Raw genomic sequence first — 21030 nt, forward strand, 5'->3', positions numbered from 1 at the left:
GCTTCCCCCCGCCCCTGGGCCCCTGCTGACTGGCCGCAGCCCTCTCCCAGCCTCGGTCTCCTCGTCTGTCACTCGGGCCCATCGGAGCTGCTGTCGCCACGGAAGTCACACTCTAGTTCCTGTCCTCCACTGCACCCCGGGTGCTTATGCAGAATAAACTCAGGAAACCAAGGCCCAAAGAGGGCAGGTGACCCGAGGGTGGCTGAGAAGGGGTCAAGAACAGAGCCAGGACTGGTGGCCTCTGCCCTCTCCCCCCGGGCCCTCCACCCCCATCACGCCCTGCACACATACTGTCACAGGACCCAGGAGCAACCCCATAAACAGCCCCCACCACCACAGCCCCAGGAGCCCAGGCCACCCCATTCCTGTCCACTTCCTGATAGCAGCCCCAAGAAGCCAGCCCAGGGTTCTCCTCGGGGGCAAGTCCCAGGGCTCAAGGTCAGGGGCTCATCTCCAGGAACCCCAAGTCCCCCTAAGTGGCCCTGCCCCTAATGTGCTGGCTGGCCCTGGTTAGTAGCCATCCAGTCTTCAGGCCTGTTCTCCCATCACCAAATGTACGGGAAGTGGGGTAAGAAGAGGGGAAGGGGGCCTCAGGTGCAACAAGACACAACTTCCAAGGGTCTCTGGTTCCTAAAATCCCCCGTTCCCGGGTGACGTGCTTCTGGGGTCTCCCGAATCCCCTGGCGAGGGGCAGGGCCTGGGGGCACAGGGGGGAAGCCATGCCCAGTCCCCGCCCCACCCCCGGCTCACCTGTGCAGGGGGAGGGGCAACAGGACGACCTCTCGGCCAAGGTCAAATTCATCACTGAACAACCTAGCCATGCCCAGATGCAGGGGCCCAGATGCCCACCAAGGTGCACCCGCTTACCCAGGTGCCAGCCCCAGTGGGATCACCAGCACCATCATGCCAGCACAGCAGACATAACCTAGACACAGTGGACAGTGGTGTCCTGGCCTCAGTGGGTCCCCCTCCCCAACCCAGCCAGAAGGGGCTTTAAACCCATTTCCAGAAAAGACAGGCCACTCTCAGGCCAAGAGGACCAACTACTGACAAGGCAAAAAATACCTGGGTGATAATTCCCCACCTCCCTAGAAAAAAGAGTTTAAACAACACAATACAAACCTGTTTGTCTCCTGAAAGAAAAAAGAAAGAAAGCTGATACTGACTGACATACTGGGTGACGACCGCATGGCATTGCAACAAACGCGGACAGTCGAGAAGAGACCACCTACACAACCACCTGTGCCCAGGTGCCCCTCCCCTGCCAAGACCACTGGCATCCAGCGAGCTCGGACAGCGTCTCGAGACCCAGGGGGCCCCGCGTCCCACCCGAGTGAGGCTGCCAGCCTCTCCGCCACCTCCCTGCCCCTCCCAGGCCACCCCACCCCACCCAGGCCCAAGAGCTACCAGGCCGTACACAAGGGCCTGTTTCTGGAACAAGCAACAGCATACACTCAGCAAGCAGAGGATGGCTACTCACCACTCAGGTCCAGACTCACCGTTCCTCCTGCTGGCGGCCACAGGTTGGGTTAGGGGCCCCCAACACAGGCCCCCATGTTAGGGGGTGTGATAGGAGCTTCAAGACCCCTCCCTGCCCACCGGGGCGGCACCCGAAGTGAGCAAGAGGCTGGCAACGCACAGGGCCCCAGCCCCAGTGCACCCGCGTCAAGGAGTGGGGGGAAGGTCTCTCCTCAGGCAACGTCAAGGTCTTTCGTGGTGGGACCTCCATCTTTCATGTGTCATATCATGTTCCAACACCTACGCCTGACAAACACACTCACAACACACTCCCACCACCCTGGCAGGCCCCGCTGTCACTCAAGTGGTCCCCTGGCCCGGAAGGCCTTCCTGACCTCCACAGGGACCTCCTGATACGGAGAGGGAGGGGAAGGGGCAAAGGCCTCGGAGGAGAGGGGCCGGCCCTCCGGTCCCGGCTGGGCCTCCGCACTGCAAGCGAGGCTGCCCCCACCCAGCGCCCCAGCGCCCCACGCGTGTTCCAGGCCCCCCGCTCCGTGGGCGGATGACTCCGGTCACACAGGGGCTCGGCGCACCACCTCCCACTGCGCACAGGACCCGAGCAAGCAGGGGACCCCCACGTCAGCAGCCAGGGCCCAGGGGACACCAGTCCAGTGTCCTCAGGCACCCAGCCCAGACGAGAAGGACGGGGCACCTGCCAGTCGCTTCCGGCCAAGGCCCCCGGTGGACCCAGAGCTTAGGAATCCCGGGGGAGCTGGGGCGTCTCCAGACGGGGTTTGAGGGAGAGTAAGCAGCCGCCTGTGAGGGGCCTCGGCCTACTGGTCATGAAAGAGTCCTGGGCAGAGGCCAAGACCCCTCAAGGAGACCCTCCTCCAGGGGCAGCCCTGCCCTGGCCAGGCCCTGAGCCCCCAGTCCTGGAAGCAAAGGGCACCACGGTCTCTCTGACGTTCACCTGTCTGTCCCGGGGCTGGTCCTTGGAGAGCGCGCCTTCCAGGGAACCCAGCCGTGGCCCCATCAGCGGGAGAAGCCCCAGGGCCGGCCCCATCCCCACTTCTCGGCCTGTCTGCTCCTGGCCACCAAGTCCGACAGTGGGCCCCTGGAATCCACCCCTCAGGAGTGTCCCACCGCAGACCTAACCTTCCCCCTCCGAGGAGGGGGCCCTCAGAGACGGCCCAGCCTGGGGCGGGAAGAGGCTGGCAGGGGTCAACAAGCTTGAGTACATGGCCCTGTGTGGCCAGGGCCCCACAGGAGTGCCCAGGGTCTGCACGTGCATGAAGGGGACGAAGAAAGGCATCGTGGTGAAGCTGGCGACTGTGCATCAATGCCTGCATGAAGTTGTTCTCACCCAGTCAGCGTTACACACAAGTAGTGGGCCTCAAATGACATGACCGGGAAGGGGCTCCAGGTGACACGTATTGGGGGGACGGGGTGCTCCACAGGATACATGAGAGGGAGAGGGGCTCAAGAGGACACAGGAGAGATAAGAGGCTTCTCAGTGTAACACAGGATGGGGGACTCAATGTGACACATAGGTGGGGTGGGGGTGTATGTGAACAGAGTGGGCACAGGGCTCAGTGTCACACCCAGGAAGAGGAGGGGCTCAGAGGGACCCAGGAGTAGAGCAAGGACTCTATGTGGCATGGGGGGCTCAGTGTGACATGAGTGGGGATGGGGTGTCACAGGACACATAAGTGGGGGGACTCAGTGTGACCCAGTAAAGTGTGACCCAGGACCCAGGAAGAGATGCTCAGTATAACGCGAGGGTGGGGAAGGGACTCAGTCACACACGGGGGGAGGGGGGAGCCAGGTGTGAAGTTGTGGGGCAAGGGTCTCATGGGGATCATGTGTGTGTCACAACACACAGGTGAAGAGGCTCTGGGTGGAGCTGGAGAAGGAAGGAACTCAATGACATGAGAAGGGGAGTACACGTGTAAAACGTGAAAGGGGCAGGGGTTCAGCGGGACACATGAAAGGGGGAGGGGCTCAGAGGGACACATGAAAGAGGAGGGACTCAGAGGGACACATAAAAGGGGAGGGGCTCAGCAGGATACACGAAAGGGGAGGGGCTCAGCAGGATACATGAACGGGGAGGGGCTCAGTGGGACACAAGAAAGGGGAGGGGCTCAGAGGGATACATGAAAGGAGAGGGGCTCAGCAGGATACATGAAAGGGGAAGGGTTCAGCGGGACACATGAAAGGGGAGGGGCTCAACTGGACACAGTAAAGGGGAGGGGCTCAGCGGGATACATGAAAGGGGAGGGGCTCAGCGGGATACATGAAAGGGGAGGGGCTCAGAGGGACACATGAAAGGGGAGGGGCTCAGAGGGACACATGAAAGGGGAGGGGCAAAGAGGGATACATGAAAGGGGAGGGGCTCAGCAGGATACATGAATGGGGAGGGGCTCAGTGGGACACATGAAAGGGGGAGGGGCTCAGCGGGAAACATGAAAGGGGAGGGGATCAGAGGGATACAAGAAAGGTGGAGGGGCTCAGTGAGACACATGAAAGGGGAGGGGCTCAGAGGGATACATGAAAGGGGAGGGGCTCAGTGAGACACATGAATGGGGAGGGGCTAAGAGGGACACAGGAAAGGGGAGGGAATCAGAGGGATACTTGAAAGGGGGAGGGGCTAAGAGGGACACAGGAAAGGGGAGGGGCTCAGTGGGACAAAGGAGAGGGGAGGGAATCAGAGGGATACATGAAAGGCGAGGGGCTCAGAGGGATACTTGAAAGGGGGAGGGGCTCAAAGGGTTACATGAAAGGGGAGGGGCTCAGTGAGACACATGAATGAGGAGGCACTAAGAGGGACACAGGAAAGGGGAGGGGCTCAGCGGGACAAAGGAAAGGGGAGGGAATCAGAGGGACACATGAAAGGGGAGGGGCTCAGAGGGATACTTGAAAGGGGGAGGGGCTCAACGGGATACATTAAAGGGAAGTGGATCAGAGGAACACAGTAAAAGGGAGGAGCTCAGCGGGACACGGGAAAGGGGAGGGGCTCAGCAGGATACATGAAAGGGGAGGGGCTCAGAGGGATACTTGAAAGGGGGAGGGACTCAGGGGACACATGAAAGGGGGAGGGGTTCAGAGGGATACATGAAAGGGGAGGGGCTCAGCGGGATACATGAAAGGGGAGGGGCTCAGAGGGATACATGAAAGGGGAGGGGCTCAGTGAGACACATGAATGGGGAGGGGCTCAGAGGGACACAGGAAAGGGGAGGGGCTCAGGGGGACAAAGGAAAGGGGAGGGAATCAGAGGGATACATGAAAGGGGAGGGAATCAGAGGGATACATGAAAGGGGAGGGGCTCAGCGGGATACATGAAAGGGGAGGGGCTCAGAGGGATACATGAAAGGGGAGGGGCTCAGAGGGATACATGAAAGGGGAGGGGCTCAGAGGGATACATGAAAGGGGAGGGGCTCAGAGGGATACATGAAAGGGGAGGGGCTCAGTGAGACACATGAATGGGGAGGGGCTCAGCGGGATACATGAAAGGGGAGGGGCTCAGAGGGATACATGAAAGGGGAGGGGCTCAGAGGAACACAGTAAAGGGGAGGGGCTCAGAGGGATACATGACAGGGGAGGGGCTCAGAGGGATACATGAAAGGGGAGGGGCTCAGAGGGATACAGGAGGGGCTCAGTGAGACACATGAATGGGGAGGGGCTCAGTGGGATACATGAAAGGGGGAGGGGCTCAGAGGGATACATGAAAGGGGGAGGGGCTCAGAGGAACACAGTAAAGGGGAGGGGCTCAGAGGGATACATGACAGGGGAGGGGCTCAGAGGAATACATGAAAGGGGAGGGGCTCAGAGGGATACAGGAGGGGCTCAGTGAGATACATGAATGGGGAGGGGCTCAGTGGGATACATGAAAGGGGAGGGGCTCAGAGGGATACATGAAAGGGGGAGGGGCTCAGAGGAACACAGGAAAGGGGAGGGGCTCAGAGGGATACATCAAAGGGGAGGGGCTCAGAGGGATACATGACAGGGGAGGGGCTCAGAGGCATACATGAAAGGGGGAGGGTCTCAGTGGGATACATGAAAGGGGGAGGGTCTCAGAGAGACACATGAAAGGGGGAGGGGTGCAACAGGACACATGAAAGGAGGAGGGGCTCAGAGGGATACATGTTAAAGGGAGGAGCTCAGTGGACACATTAAGGGGGCGGGGGTCAGAGGGACACCTGAAAGGGGGAGGGGCTCAGAGGGACACATGAAAGGGGGAGGGCTCAGCAGGATACATGAAAGGGGAGGGGCTCAGAGGGATACATGAAAGGGGAGGGGCTCAGAGGAACACAGTAAAGGGGAGGGGCTCAGAGGGACACAGGAAAGGGGAGGGGCTCAGAGGGATACAGGAGGGGCTCAGTGAGACACATGAATGGGGAGGGGCTCAGTGGGATACATGAAAGGGGAGGGGCTCAGAGGGATACATGAAAGGGGGAGGGGCTCAGAGGAACACAGTAAAGGGGAGGGGCTCAGAGGGATACATGACAGGGGAGGGGCTCAGAGGGATACATGAAAGGGGAGGGGCTCAGAGGGATACATGAAAGGGGAGGGGCTCAGAGGGATACATGAAAGGGGGAGGGGCTCAGAGGAACACAGTAAAGGGGAGGGGCTCAGCGGGACACAGGAAAGGGGAGGGGCTCAGAGGGATACATGAAAGGGGAGGGGCTCAGAGGAACACAGGAAAGGGGAGGGGCTCAGAGGGATACATGACAGGGGAGGGGCTCAGAGGCATACATGAAAGGGGGAGGGTCTCAGTGGGATACATGAAAGGGCGAGGGTCTCAGAGAGACACATGAAAGGGGGAGGGGTGCAACAGGACACATGAAAGGAGGAGGGGCTCAGAGGGATACATGTTAAAGGGAGGAGCTCAGTGGACACATTAAGGGGGCGGGGGTCAGAGGGACACCTGAAAGGGGGAGGGGCTCAGAGGGACACATGAAAGGGGGAGGGCTCAGAGGGATACATGAAAAGGGGAGGGGCTCAACAGGACACATGAAAGGAGGAGGGGCTCAGCGGGATACATGAAAGGGGGGAGGGGTGCAGCAGGATACATGAAAGTGGAGCTAAGAGGGACACATGAAAGGGGGAGGGGCTCAGCAGGATACATGAAAGGGGGAGGGCTCAGTGGGATACATGAAAAGGGGAAGGCTCAGAGGGACACATTAAAGGGGGAGGGCTCAGTGGACACATGGAAAAGTAAGGGGCTCGGTTTTATCCAGGAACAGGGGAAGAGTTCAGTAGGACACAGGTAAGAGCCCCAGGGAACACACGGAAGGGAGAGGATCTAGTGGGACTTAAGAACATGTGAGCAACTCAGTGGTGCTCATGGACACAGGACAGGGCAAGGTGTTAGTGAGTAACGTGAAAGGGGGAGGAGCTCAGTGGGACACAGGACAGGGCGAGAGGCTCCTCGGGACACATGCCGAGGGAGCGGTTTAGTCGGACCCATGTATGCTGCAGGGCTTGCATCTAATGTATGGCTGGGGGAGGGCCTGCCGTGACACACGGGTCGGGACGCTCTGTGTGACACGTGGTGGAAGAGACCGCTCCTGACACACAAGTGCAGATGAGACCAGGTGAGTCACAGGTGGGAGGAAAGCTCCACGTGACACCTGAGTAAGGGACCCGGTGTCACGCACAAGTAAGAGAGGGTGACTGTGGCTCAGTCGTGAAGGAGAGACTCAGTGTGACAGTGAGTGGGGAGGTGCAGACGGCCATGTGTGGAGGAAGAGCACCACGCGACCAGGAAGAAGGGGAGGGGCTCGGTGGACCCATGGATGGGTCATGGGGCTCAGGGTGACACGTGAAACAGGCGCAGTGTGACCCAAACACATTCAGATACTTAACGTGGTACAGACGTGGGGAAGGAGCTCTGAGCGACATGAGCGGCAGGAGGGAATCCACACGACACATAACTGGGGGGTGCTAGTGTGACCAGGGTGGAGGAGAGGCTCAGTGTGACCCATGAGCAGGGGGTCTTGGGTGACATACGGGTAAAGAGGGGCTCCGTGTGACTCACGAGCCAGGAAGGGACTGGCGTGACAACGTGCGGACGAGGGGCTTGGCGTGACACAAAAGTGCATGTGTGACCCTGGTGGGGAGGGATTCCAGTGATGCATAGATACAGGAGAGAGGTTAGTGTGACAGAGAAGCGGGGAGGGCTTGGCCTGACACGAGGGTAAAGAGTACCTCCAGGTGACGCCGGAAAGTGCATGGAGGACAGCCAAGTGCGGGCGGAGCTCAGTGTGACGCGTACACGGGGGGAGGGAAGGTGTGACACATGAGTAGACAGTCCCCAGTGACATATGGCTGGGGAGTGGGCTCACGACCACACACAGGGGCGGAGGAGCTCTGTGTGAAACAGGAACGGGGCCTGGGGCCCGTGTGGCTCAAGATGGGAGAGGGCCAGTGGGAGACCACAGTGAGAAGGCTCCGTGAAACATGCGGGTGGAACAGGGACAGAAAGTGACCGATAGGTCAGGGAGGGGCTCTGCATTATAACTAAGAGAAGAATGGACTCAACTGCAACATGTGAGCAGGACTCAGGGTAACACACGAGAGAAGGAGGACTCCACAGGACACATGAGCAGAGAAGAGGCTCAGGGTGACTCCTGAGTTCAGGAGGGACTCTGTGTGACTCCTGAGTGGAGAGGGGAGCTATGGGACACAAGATGAGAAGGGGCCCCTGTGACACCTGCGTGGAGGAGGGTCTCTGTGTGAAAGGAAGAGAGGATCGGTATGACACTTGAGTGGAGGAGGGTCTAAATGTGACACCTGAAGGAAGAAGGGGATACCTGCGTGGAGGAGGGGCTCTATATGACATCCAAGTGGAGCACAGTCTCTGTGACTCTAATCAGAGGAGGGGTTCTTAGTGATACCTGAGTGGAGGAAGGTTCTATGGTTCACCTGAGTGGAGGAGGGGCTTGTGTGACACCTGAGTGGAGGAGGGTTCTATGTGACACCTGAGTGGAGGAGGGTTCTATGTGACACCTGAGTGGAGGAGGGGCTTGTGTGACACCTGAGTGGAGGAGGGTTCTATGTGACACCTGAGTGGAGGAGGGGCTTGTGTGACACTTATGTGGAGGAGGGGTTATATATGACACCTAAGTGGAAGACAGGTTCTACGTGACACCTGAGTGGAGGCTGGGTTCTACATGATACCTAAGTGGGTGAGGGACTCTATGTGACATCTATGTGATCTGTGTGACACCTGAGTGGAGGAGGGGCTTGTGTGACACCTGAGTGGAGCACGGGTTCTATGTGACACCTGAGTGGAGGAGGGGCTTGTGTGACACCTGAGTGGAGGAGGGGCTTGTGTGACACCTGAGTGGAGGAGGGGCTTGTGTGACACTTATGTGGAGGAGGGGTTATATATGACACCTAAGTGGAGGACAGGTTCTACGTGACACCTGATTGGAGGCTGGGTTCTACATGATACCTAAGTGGGTGAGGGACTCTATGTGACATCTATGTGATCTGTGTGACACCTGAGTAGAGGAGGGACTCTATATGACACCTGAGTGGAGGACAGGTTCTATGTAATACCTGAGTGGAGCACGGGTTCTATGTGACACCTCAGTGGAGGAGGGACTCTATGTGACACCTGAGTGGAGGAGGGGCTTGTGTGACACCTGAGTGGAGGAGGGGCTTGTGTGACACTTATGTGGAGGAGGGGTTATATATGACACCTAAGTGGAAGACAGGTTCTATGTGACACCTGAGTGGAGGCTGGGTTCTACATGATACCTAAGTGGGTGAGGGGCTCTATGTGACATCTATGTGATCTGTGTGACACCTGAGTGGAGGAGGGGCTTGTGTGACACCTGAGTGGAGGAGGGACTCTATATGACACCTGAGTGGAGGACAGGTTATATGTGACACCTGAGTGGAGCACGGGTTCTATGTGACACCTCAGTGGAGGAGGGACTCTATGTGACACCTGAGTGGAGGAGGGGCTTGTGTGACACCTGAGTGGAGGAGGGGCTTGTGTGACACCTGAGTGGAGGAGGGGCTTGTGTGACACTTATGTGGAGGAGGGGTTATATATGACACCTAAGTGGAAGACAGGTTCTATGTGACATCTGAGTGGAGGCTGGGTTCTACATGATACCTAAGTGGGTGAGGGGCTCTATGTGACATCTATGTGATCTGTGTGACACCTGAGTGGAGGAGGGGCTTGTGTGACACCTGAGTGGAGGAGGGACTCTATATGACACCTGAGTGGAGCACGGGTTCTATGTGACACCTGAGTGGAGGAGGGACTCTATGTGACATATATGTGATCTGTGTGACAGCTTTGTGGAGGAGGGGCTCTGTGTGACCCCTAAGTAGAGAAAAAGGTCTTTACTCTCAGTGGGGAGGTGTATAGCTGTGGTATGAACCTCAGAATGCTTTTCAGCCTCAATCATCCCATGAAGAGCAGCCCCACCCAGGGAGATGATGGACATCCTCATGGGGAGTCCCTTCCTTGTGCCTCCTCATCCCTATAGACTCTCAATCAAGACTGCACATCCCACACTAATTCTGATTCAGTTTCAAACTCTAATAGGTAATGTAACAATCCTGAAAGTTAAAGAAGTCCCTCACTAAAGGGAGAATCCCAAACCTAAACCATGTGATGACCCTCAAGGTCCCCTAAAGCTGAGTCCACTCCAATCCTTAGAGAAGGCCTTGAAGACTTTCACCACTGCACCCCACAAACTGGCCCCCCATTACCAGAAAGTCTACAAGGTCTTCATGGACACTAAAGGGTTCCTGTTTCTAACTCTCCAAAACCTGGAAACTTCCTAGTTGGATATTTGACCATCACCACTTGACCAAGCAAAGACATTCAAGTCAATAGATCAAACCATCCTTGCCACCATGATTCAAAACAAATATGGTGTAATGGTCTAAACTACAAAGAGATTGCTCAGAATTTTACAATGGAATAAATTTTTCTCTATGAGAAATTCACTTCCTTTTCCACTATTCAACAAGGAAGTGTAACCCTCCTTCACAGACTGGGTAGCTCTGTGACTCTCCCTCTTCTGAGGTGGTCCATCTCCGCCTTGAAACCACTCCAAGGCTGAGAAGTCTGTCCTCCCCACCCACTTCCCTTCTCTCATGTCATTCATTCATTAATTCCTTTCAACTTTGGTGGAAAGAGCACAAAATTCAGTCCTTAACCCTCCCTCTGAGTCCTTTATGACACTCGGGAAACCATTTGAGCATCAGTTTTACCATCTGAAAAGGGAGAGATGTGAACCAACATCAAAGGATCTGGGCAGGAATGGGTCATCCCCAACAAAGGGGACAATGGAGAGGCTGACCCAGGGAATGGGGCACACAGTACAAGGAGCTAAGGCTGCCAGAGGGACCAGACCTGTGCCAGGGCCCTGGGAGCAATGACCCCCATGAGCAGGCTGGGAGGGTCTGGGGTCCTGGTGCCATTCTGAGATGCCAGCTACCAGTGGGGAAGAAAGTGGGCACAGGTGGGCTCTCCTTGCAGAACCCACTCAACAGGACCTGGGCTGAGCCTCCGCGCACCCACACAGTCAGATCCACACACCCAAGCCGCCCTGCACACCCAAGCCGCCCTGGTCCAGGCTCTCTGCCATCCACCGGCTCTCCTGCGTCTGCCCGAGGCGTGCACTCCCACGGTCCATGTCCATTTACTTGCTGCCTGGCACAGGGCCTGGCACACAGTAGACCTTCACCGAATGTGCAAACGAATGAATGAAAGCCTACCATGTACAAGGCCCTGGGGGCCAGAGGGAGCCCCGAAGCGAGGATGATGGAGTGAGGCAGATGATGGATGGGTGATGGCCAGGTCCACAGTGAGATGAGATGCTGTGCTCAGGATGAGGCCAGGTGGAGGTGATGAGAGCCTGAGGTGACCGGCCCACGGGGAAGGATGGGCCAGGACCCAGGACTTGCGGCGTACAGTGAAGCAGTGCTGGGTGAGGGGAGCCAGGACAAGGGCACCCGTGGGGACAGACATGCATGAGATGGACCCCCAATACTAGAGGTGGGTGCAGGAGGAATCCAGGCCCCACAGACTGGCCTAGAAATCTCTGAGGCTCAAGATGGGACCTGGAGTGCCAGCTAACACCCCTGCCCACCTGCATTAACAGAATACCCATCTTGTACAAAGCTCAGAGAACCACTACCAAACTGAGAAACTTGCCAGTGAGGAACAGTGGATGCCCTAGAGTGGGGGCATTCCCCAGGAAGGAATTTTGAAAAGCTACCTAATCCCCCCTTCCCCCAGCCCACTTTTAAATTGGCAACAAAGCTTTCACATCAAGCTTAGAGTTGCAATGATGTGACTTCCTGGGTATCACATAATATTTATGTGATATATATATATATATATAAAATATGTAATATGTAGATATGTATCTGTCAAAAGCACAGAGCTCATTGGATTCATCCACTCTCAACCTCACTGGCAAATCAATCAGACAAAACAGACTTTCATCAGCAAAAGTCTGGCGTTTTTAGCACCTTCAATCCAGACCAACGCAACCCTAAGCGCTGCAAAGACAAACACCACCCTTCTGGATTCTGAATCTCGGGTAGACGCATCCCCCAGATGAGGAGGTGAGGGCGCACCTGGGACAACCAGGTGGGAACTGACCTGGACGGAGCAGCCTCTGGGCTGAGTGCCGTGGGGTTGCAGGCATCGTCCAGGTCTGAGGCTCTGTCGAGGCTGCAGTGCAGTGGCCAACATCTGGGTCCAGAGGTCCTGGCCAGCGCCCGTGGGTGGCAGACGCCCCAGGCAGTGGCCAGGGAAGCTGAGCAGGCTGCAGAGACTGGGCAGGACCCAACATGTCCAGCTCAACACCCTATCCCTCCATCCAGGAGGTGGCTGGACAAATACTGTGAGCTGCTGGGGAAACTGGGTTCTCGGGGCTGGCCGGGAGGAACTGATCAGAGTCCCAGGTGGGGAGGGAGGAACTGGGGGGCTGCAGGCAGGGAACACTGGGCACAGCTGGTAAGAGGGGGCGTCAACAGCTCTTGGGGGCAAGATTGCCAAGGAGAGGCATTGCGGTGGGCAGGGTGGGGGAGGTGCGGACAGGGAAGGGTAAGGGGTGAGGACAGAGGATGCCACTCTCCTGCTCATGGTGGCAGAACTGGATGACAGATGGGCTGGTGGGAAGCTACAGGGGGCTTGTGGCAGGGGGTACTGCAGAGAGTGGGTCTGTTGGGGATCCGGATGTGGAGTTCAGATTCAGGGCGTCTGAGGTTAGGGAGAGACCCACGGTCTCTCATTTCCAGTCACTCTCCACCGTCTCTCTCACTCTCTCACACACACATGCACACACACATTTGCACACATGCACACACCTATGCACACAGGCAGGATCAAACACATCCATCCCCCAACCGAGGCTAGGGCCCCCCTGCACCGTGAGCACCATCCCCCGGGGTTGGGAGAGCACTTGAGCCTAACCTGGGGCAGCCACCCAAGCACCTATCCAGTGCTGGGGACAGTGCAGGAGCTGGGGTGAAGGGGTGCAGACTGATCTCTGAGTCAGGGATTTCAGGTGGCAGAAACCTTCAGAAACAGCCCCCTTGCAGGTGGCATTTGTCTGGGCTGCATGGGGAGTGTTGGCTAAGACCATTTGAGGTCACATCCAGTTCTAAAGAGGCAAGTTCCAGCTTGGGTCATTAACCCCAGATGACCAGGCAGGGGTGCCCTGGGGGCTTTGCTTCTAGCAGCGTGGCCCAATTCCTGGGCACCGAGGCCCCGGCCAGAGTATCTCAGAAAAGACCTCTTCTGGGCCCAGCGCCCTATGGACACGTGAGTATCTGTCTCTGAGCCCTAAGGTCTCCCCTGTGACGTGGGGGGCCCAAGGGGTACCCAGCCCCCAACAGGCACACATCCATCCACTCCTGCCACCATCAACCAACACCAAGCAGACAGATAAAGTGCTTTGTGAAGTGCAGGTATATAGGTAACGATCCACAACGCCCTGCCAGCCCCCTCCCGGCCCACCCACACCCACTCCCAGGGCCACATGGAGCCCAGAGAAGCTCTGGCCTTGGAGGCCCCACAGCCGCGGGGAGGCGGCGGACTATGGGCTTCTGGCAAGTACCAGCTATCAAATCAGCCTGATAGAGGTCTCCCTGGGTGGGGCTCCCCCTCCTCCGCCGATCACTTGAGTAACACTTGGCTGGAATTTGGTCTGACTCTGGACCAGTTGGCTGCTGTCTTGCCCCTCACTGCCCTGCCCATTTGTCCTTCCAACCCGCCTCCGCCCACCCACGAGTGGGCCGGGCCTCTGTAGAGTCTTTGCCGCTCCCGGGACTGACTTCCCTGAAGGCTCAACTTGAGTGCAGGGTGCAGGGCTGAGAGTAAGAGGCCAAACTTTCTCCGCAGAAGCGCTGGGGAGTCGGGGGTCTCCTGCCTCCCACTGGCCTGTGTGGGGGACACCCCTCCACGTGAAGGGGGCTTGAGAGAAAGCTTTCTGAAGGCTGCCAGCCCCTGTCTTACCCCAGCCCCCCGGCTTCCCAGCCGCCAGGGCCTCCCAGGTGGCACTAGTGGTAAAGAGCCCCCCTGCCAATGCAGGACACTTAAGAGACCCGAATTCAATCCCTGGGTCAGGAAGATTCCCCCGGTGGAGTCCATGGCAGCCCTCTGCAGTATTCTTGCCTGGAGAATCCCATGGACAGTGGAGCCTGGTGGGCTAGGGTCCACAGGGTCAGAGAGAGTCTGACACGACTACAGTGACTTAGCACACACATAGGGTTGCCACGGAACATAGAGGATGCCCAGGTCAACTTGAATTTAGGGAACAAGATGATGGCCGCCAGCGTGGATTAGAAGGGAAGGTTATAGTCATCTGGGGGAAAATGGCAGCCCAGGGCATCTTCTGCGTTATTGCTTCCTCTAAGAGCGGAGCTGGCAGTATCCACGAAATCTGGGGCATGAGCCGACCCCTCCTGGGAAGGAAGAAGGCCGTGATTTTCATCTCCCTCAGGGATTGCCTGCCTCCTTGCCGTGAATCCATTTCACCAAGTGGTCACTACTCACTAAGCAAAACGGGGGCTCCCATCAGAGAACATTCCTCCAAAAAGGAGGAGGACAGAGTGACTGACGGGGGAACTAAAGCCCCACGGGACAGTCAGAGACAAATGGTGGCTGAGCCTGGCTCCCTAGATCCCCAGAAGGGGGTCTTCCTGTCCCATCACTCCATCCCGCCTGGCAGCCTCACTCCCTCTGGCCTGGTCTTCCAGTGTGGTGCTGGGCTGGGATCCTGGAGCACGGGTACCATCACGGTCAACCTGCCCGAGGAGACAGGAGGTCTGGCGCCAAGTCTTCCCACTCCTGCTCTCTTGATGGGTGTCTGTGGGCAATCCGCTCAGCCTTCCGGTCTCTTCCTGAATCTCAGAACAGTCAGAGGCAGTCTGTTGTCTGGAAGATTTGACCTCCAGAGAGAGAGGTCTGGTCTAAATGGACATCGAGTAACCAATCTGTCTCTCAGCCTCAGTGTTTCCATCTGTAAAATGGGAGCTGACTGGGAGACCACCATGGACCATCCAGGCCTGACCAAAGGGGAGCCCTCTACACTGAGACCACAGCAGCAACAGCACCTGGAATTTAGTCTTTTGCACTTGGAGGGCAGGGACTGAATCAAATCTGTCTCTTCTCCCAGAGTCTCAGCACAATACTTAGCACTGTCCAGAAGACCTTTGACAGCTCGACAGCCTTCCTGGGAGGGGCTGCATCATCATCTCCGACCTGCGTCAAGTCTGGAGGCTCTGCCCCTGGTCCAGAAGCTCCCTCTGTCCTTATTTCCACTACCGCCGATCGACTTTGAGCCTTGCTTCCTGCAGCTGATGATGTCACAGAGCAACTTCACATTTTTTTCACAAACGTTATGAGCCCGCTGGCACACCCGTTTCACATTTGGCTTAAGAGACTGTTGTGCGGACTTCTAGGAAATCAGCAAGGAGTGATTCTAATAATTGCCTGTTCTTGGAAATCTAAAATAACTTGGCCCAATGACAGTGGGTGGTGGGGCAGTCCTCTAAGACAACATTTCTCCTCCATTCCAACCCAGGTCTTGAGTTCCAATTACTCATAAAAGAAGCTCTTGTGTGCACAGTTCCAGATTCGAATGAATTTCCAGGAAACATCACCAAAACGATGTTGGCATCGTTAGGATGTGTTTTTCAAGAATGCATGCTAGCTGCTCCCTGTTCCTGCAGACTCCAACTGCAGAAAATAAGTCAGTTTCTAGGATATATCATTGTAGCTATGTCTGAATGGCATAAATGATGATATCAGATTCTCAGAACCTCCCAGTCTACAGATTCTAAAGTCAGCACATGCAGAATAACACTCAGCATTCTCTTCCCACAATGTTGACACTTTTCATCACTTCGACTGTGTCATCCCACGACGTTCTTAGGGTTTCTGAGCAAGGCAGTGTTTTTGCCCTCATTCCATTCATTGCCACCTCTCTTTGGTTTAGTGGACACACTGAGGTCAAGCCAGCGTCCAAGGGATCCCGGCGACCATCCAGGCACTGAGGGCAAGGTCCCAGCTCAAAACACAGAGGCACGCGCCACCATCAAGGCCCCGTGTTGTCTGGGGCCTCCTCTGCTGCCCACGCCATCTTCACCACCCATGGCGATGGTCTGGCCCCCTCGCAGCCCCAGCCTCAATAATAAGCTTCCGTTGCTGGAAATAGGCAACCAGATCTGACCAGCCCCAAGGTCTCGGCTGCACGCTGGACTGGCTAGTGGGCGTTTAGCACTTTTCCCCGGGAGAGGAGCTAAGTCAGGGAAACAAGCTTGGGTTACATTCCAGGGTCTGGCCAACTTGGCAGTCCCGTGGGTCAAGTCTGGTGCGCAGCCAGCCGTGAGTCCAGCACGACTGAACAGCACTTTGCTGCACACTCAGGGGCGGGCTTCGGCAGCAGGGCCCACCCACGATCCATGACTTCTGTGGCCAGGCTCGTCCTCTCCTCCTCCTCCGGCCAGCAGTCCCTCCTGCTCCTCTCTCCTTACGCGTCTGGAACCCAGCTTCCTACGGGATGCCAAGGCTACCTCCAGCACAGCTAGTGAGGAGTCTGCAGGCCACACGTGGAAAGCAGAGTCCCCTCTGTCACCTCCAGTCCAGCCAAACCTTGGCCACACCAAGTCCTGCCCAGGCAAGCCCACGGCCTTGAGACTTTCTCAGTTCCTCCTGTCTGAGCTTTATCAGAAGCTGGAGCTAGGGTCTCAGTTCTGAAATATCAAGGTGGCCCCCATTCTGGATCCCCAAGGTTCACTGGAGGCCAGAGCTGGAGTCTCAGTGCTGGAACATAGAGGGGGGCCATTCATCACAGACAATCTGAAGTTCTTCAGAGGCTGGAGCTGGGGTCTCGGCTCTAGACATCACAGGGGCCCTCACTCTGGATGACCAAGGTTCACAGGAGGCCAGAGATGAGGCCTCAGCTCTGGAACATCAAAGAGGTCCCTCATCACGGACAGCTGAGCTTCATCGGAGGGTGGAGCTGGGAGTCTCAGCTCTAGAACACCAAAGGGACCTTCCTTCTGGATGTGTGAGCTTCATCCTCGGGCGGAGCTGGGCTCTCAGCTCTGGAACATCAAGGGGACCTTCCTTCTGGATGTGTGAGCTTCATCCTCGGGTGGAGCTGGGCTCTCAGCTCTGGAACATCAAGGGGACCTTCCTGATGGATGTGTGAGCTGGGACTCTGCCCACTACAAGCAAGACTCTCCTGGACTCTCAGCTTTCCCTTGCCCGGGCATGGACTCATCTGGTGGGCACATTTAGCGGCGGTCTTCTGCTCATCTCAGTGTTGCCTGGACTGTCCACATCCCCTTCAGGGACTGGGGTCAAGCCTCCTTGGCGGAGATATGGCCATGGTCCAGAGGTGGTGCTTTCTCTCTGCAAAGGGGCCACTCTCAGCCCTGCACAGTCATGGTCGGACTTGCTTGTAGTTCTCTTGAGGCACTTCCCTATGAGGAGGGGAGGGGAGGGGGAGGCAAAGGAGGACGGAGAAGAGGGAGAAATGGGCAAGGAGGAGATGGCGGAGCTGGTGGTGGCTTTGGCGCTGACAGCGGCGGTGCTGCTGGTTTTGGCGTTGACGGAGGCAGTGGCAGTGTGGTCGGCCTCTCTTTCCTGCTGGGTGAGTGTCCAGATCATCTGCTCCAGCGAAGCCAAGTGTGCTGCCCCAGGATTCCTCGTGGGCTCAGGTCCGAAGCTCCCTAGCACTTGTCCCCCTCTGTCCCCATTTGGCTCCAGCCATATACTGCTGGTCAATGGTCTGACCTTCCTGAGCTGAGCCACGGGGGTGCAGGGGGTGCCTCCCTGCCAGAGGGCAGGGACTGCAACTCAGGAGCTACTTTTTCGGGCCCTTGAGACCTGCTCAGAAGCCAACTGGTGGGATGAATGTTGGCCCTGGGTCACAGCCCGGCTGGACCGCATGGCAGTCCACTCACCATCGGTTTAAGCATTATGACTGTTCTACCAGGCCCCCTGCCAGGGCCCTGGGGATGTGTGAGAAATGGGAGGAAGAATCACAGGCCTGGAGCAGCACCTCCGGGGCTCCAGGGACCTGCACAGACTTCCTCCATCTCCTGTCTACATGCCTTTCTGGAAAGAAACCTGGCATCCTAAAACCAGCAGAAGAAGGGGACCAGCCCAGGTTAGTTCATCCCAACATGCATCTGCCTCAGGAGCCCAGCAGGCCAGCTTTGCTTCTGGGCCTCCCATCGCCCCCGAGTGCCCGACAGGCAGGGGACAGGTGGCTTCCTGGGACCCGAGCTGGCTCCCCCACCCCCCCATCACACGGGCCCAAGGTGACGGGAAGCCCCCAGCCAGACAGCATCCCGACATTCACCCCTCCTCAGATTAGTAGCACATCCATCGCTGTTTTTGTTAAGACAAGAAACATTTATTGAGAGCACAATGGGCCGTGCCAAGCCCCGCCCCCGCCACCGGGGGAGGGTGCTTTCCGACCCTGGCACAGGCTCCTCACAACAGCCCTGTGAGGTAGGTGTCTGAGCCCATTTCTCAGATGTGGACAGCAAGGCCCGGCGCTCCCCCAAGTCTCAGGGTTCATGAGGGGCGGGGAGGGGGTCCGGCCCGCGTGTCTGACACTCAGATCAGTGAAGTCCATCAGTCAGAGGGAGAGGAGGCAGGGAGGACACGCCCCTCTGCACAAGGGGGTCGGCCCCGGTCCAGAGTCTTTAGGTCCAGCCTGTCCCGTGGGAAGGTGTGCAGGCGTCCCCTGTGGCTGTGGAGGCTGAGAGAGACAGGCGCAGATGAAGGCCATCGCTCCCGGGCTCACAGGCCGACAAGAGTTCTTAAGCACACAGGCAGACAGGAGGCGAGGGGCAGACACATTGAGGAGAAGGGATGCTCGGGGCCTGGACCACACAGGGACAGGGGAGCACCCAGCCACAAGCTCTTGCCCTCCACCTGGCACCCTTCACATCACCCCTTCCCTGGTCTCCTCCTCCTGTAAGTTCCAGAAGCATCACATGCTCCTGCACCAGTAACTCCAATGGTCCTCACCTAACCAACCAAAATCTAGATCTCTTGGCCTTGGGAGAAACCACCCCAGCTCTCCTGTCCAAGCCGTTACCAATTAGACCAGGGCATTTTCTAAACTACCAGCTTCCTCCCCATCTGAAAGAGGAAGTGTCAGTCACTCAGTCGTGTCTGACTCTTTGCAAACTCATGGACTGTAGCTTGCCAGGTTCCTCTGTCCATAGGATTCTCCAGGCAAGAATACTGGAGTGGATTGCCATGCTCTTCTCCAGGGGATCTTCCCGACCCAGGGATCAAGCCCGGTTCTCCTGCATTGCAGGCAGATTCATTACCATCTGAGCCCCCTGGGAACCTACTCCTCCTTTGGGGGTTTCTGAAAATTCTCCCTGATTCTGCCTACCTGGACCTCAGTCCCCTCCCCTCTGAACCTGTTACATCTCTCCATTGAAGAGCAAAGCTTCCTGTCCCTCACTGCGTCCCCTAGGCTGGCCGGTGCTCCCCTGACACCCTCCACCCCGCCCGGCAGTTTCTGGGGCCACCATAGTTCCAGAAAGCACAGGGTTTCTGTGATCAGGACCCACAGGCGGCAGGGCGCTGTGGCCAACCTCAAACCGGAGGCCAGGTAACAAAGCACTGATTTTCACATAAACAACCTCCTCGAACCTGACAATAACCACGCCAGGCAGACGTGACTATTTTCAGATTACAGGTGAACAAACCCATCCAGGCCACACACACATAGGTGCTTAGATAGCTTTGAATGTCAGACCTTGATTCTTGGGACCAGTGTACGGGGCCCATCGAGACAGGTTAGCCAGCAGCCCCTGAGCAGACACTGCCGTTATGTACCCATTCTACAGAGACGGGACCAGGCTTGGGGTGGTTCAAGTAACCCCTCAGGGCCACTGCACTGGCAAATGGTGCTGTCACCACCAGAACTCCAGCGGGTAAGATGACCATGCCCCCCGAGCCCCAGTGTGGGGAGACAAGAGAGAATGGAAGAAAGGAATCAAGGTCTGGGATCCAATCCCCACTCATTTGCTGGGTGACCAGGCGGCATCTCAGACCAGGCATGTACCTTACAGGCGAAGGCGGATGGTCACCAATGGTAAGGATAAAGACTTCTCAGGTCAAAGACCTCCCCTCCCCCAGAGTGAGGGCTCCTGAGACCCAGAGTGGGCAAGGGCGTGGCCAGAACACCTCTGCCACCGGGGACCTGCCAAACGCCACATTAGCAACGCCGCCTGGACCACCTTCTGCGTAACACAAGGAACCGAATTCAATACTCTGTGATAACATATAGGGGGAAAGAATATTAAAACAGACTATATATGTAACACCAAGTCACTTGGCTGTACAGAAGAAAATAACCATGTGCCAACAACATTTTTTAAAAATCACTTGGACCACAACACATAGGAGTACATTTTTTTAGCCCAAATAAAGTTTTATTCTAGATATAAACATTTCCAGAAACAGTCACAAGACAGCTATTTGCATCCAGAAGTTTCCCCAGGGTGAGCCCACACTTCAGACAGAGACCCTCAGGGTCTGCCCTGGAGAGTCTTTGCCAAGGAACACCCTCTTTCCTCTTACAGATGCATGCATAGTCAATGTGTCCATCGGCCAACAATCAATTCAGCTTTTCACATCCACTAAAACCCCGCTTGCCCATCAGTGACCATCTATTAAGCGCCTACTACACAGGCAGCAGGACCATCAGGGTCAGAGAAGCCTAAGTTTCAGAGTCAGGGACAGGGGTCTGAGAACCCTGACCCTGACTCGAAACCCTAACCCTCACTGAGAACCCTGACTCTGAATTGAAACCCTAACCCTCACTGAGCCTCAGCTTTCTCCCCGCCCTCTGGAGACGGGGACCCAGGCCTGCCCTGCTCAGGAGGACAAGGCCCTGAAAACACTCCTCACCCCTGGGCACACAGGCCTGAGGACTGTCCAGGAGCAGACACCTACACACAGACTCACAGTCCCCTGGGAGGAGGGCCCTAGCCACCTGTCTCTACGTGGGGATCCCCTCGGGAGCTTCCAAAAAGTTCTCAAGG

At 56.9% G+C, this 21030-nt stretch overlaps 1 protein-coding gene across 7 annotated transcripts in view; it reads right to left on the reverse strand.

Annotated features, from left to right (window-relative positions):
• Window positions 1-18349: 18349 nt before the first annotated feature.
• The window catches only part of LOC147348992 (uncharacterized), a 35171-nt gene continuing 32490 nt past the window's right edge, over window positions 18350-21030 (reverse strand). For all 7 annotated transcript variants that reach the window (XM_086365108.1, XM_086365103.1, XM_086365109.1 and 4 more), the window contains one exon: window positions 18350-18722. Coding sequence is in view for 3 of the 7 variants with exons in the window: in XM_086365103.1 (XP_086221229.1) it covers window positions 18600-18722 (123 nt within the window). In the remaining 4 variants the exon portion in view is untranslated. The remainder of the gene's footprint in view (window positions 18723-21030) is intronic.

Source organism: Bos grunniens, chromosome 21, assembly GCF_055505025.1.
Source record: "Bos grunniens cultivar Pamir isolate PY7600 chromosome 21, Bosgru_T2T1.0, whole genome shotgun sequence".
NCBI classification, from domain to species: domain Eukaryota; kingdom Metazoa; phylum Chordata; class Mammalia; order Artiodactyla; family Bovidae; genus Bos; species Bos grunniens.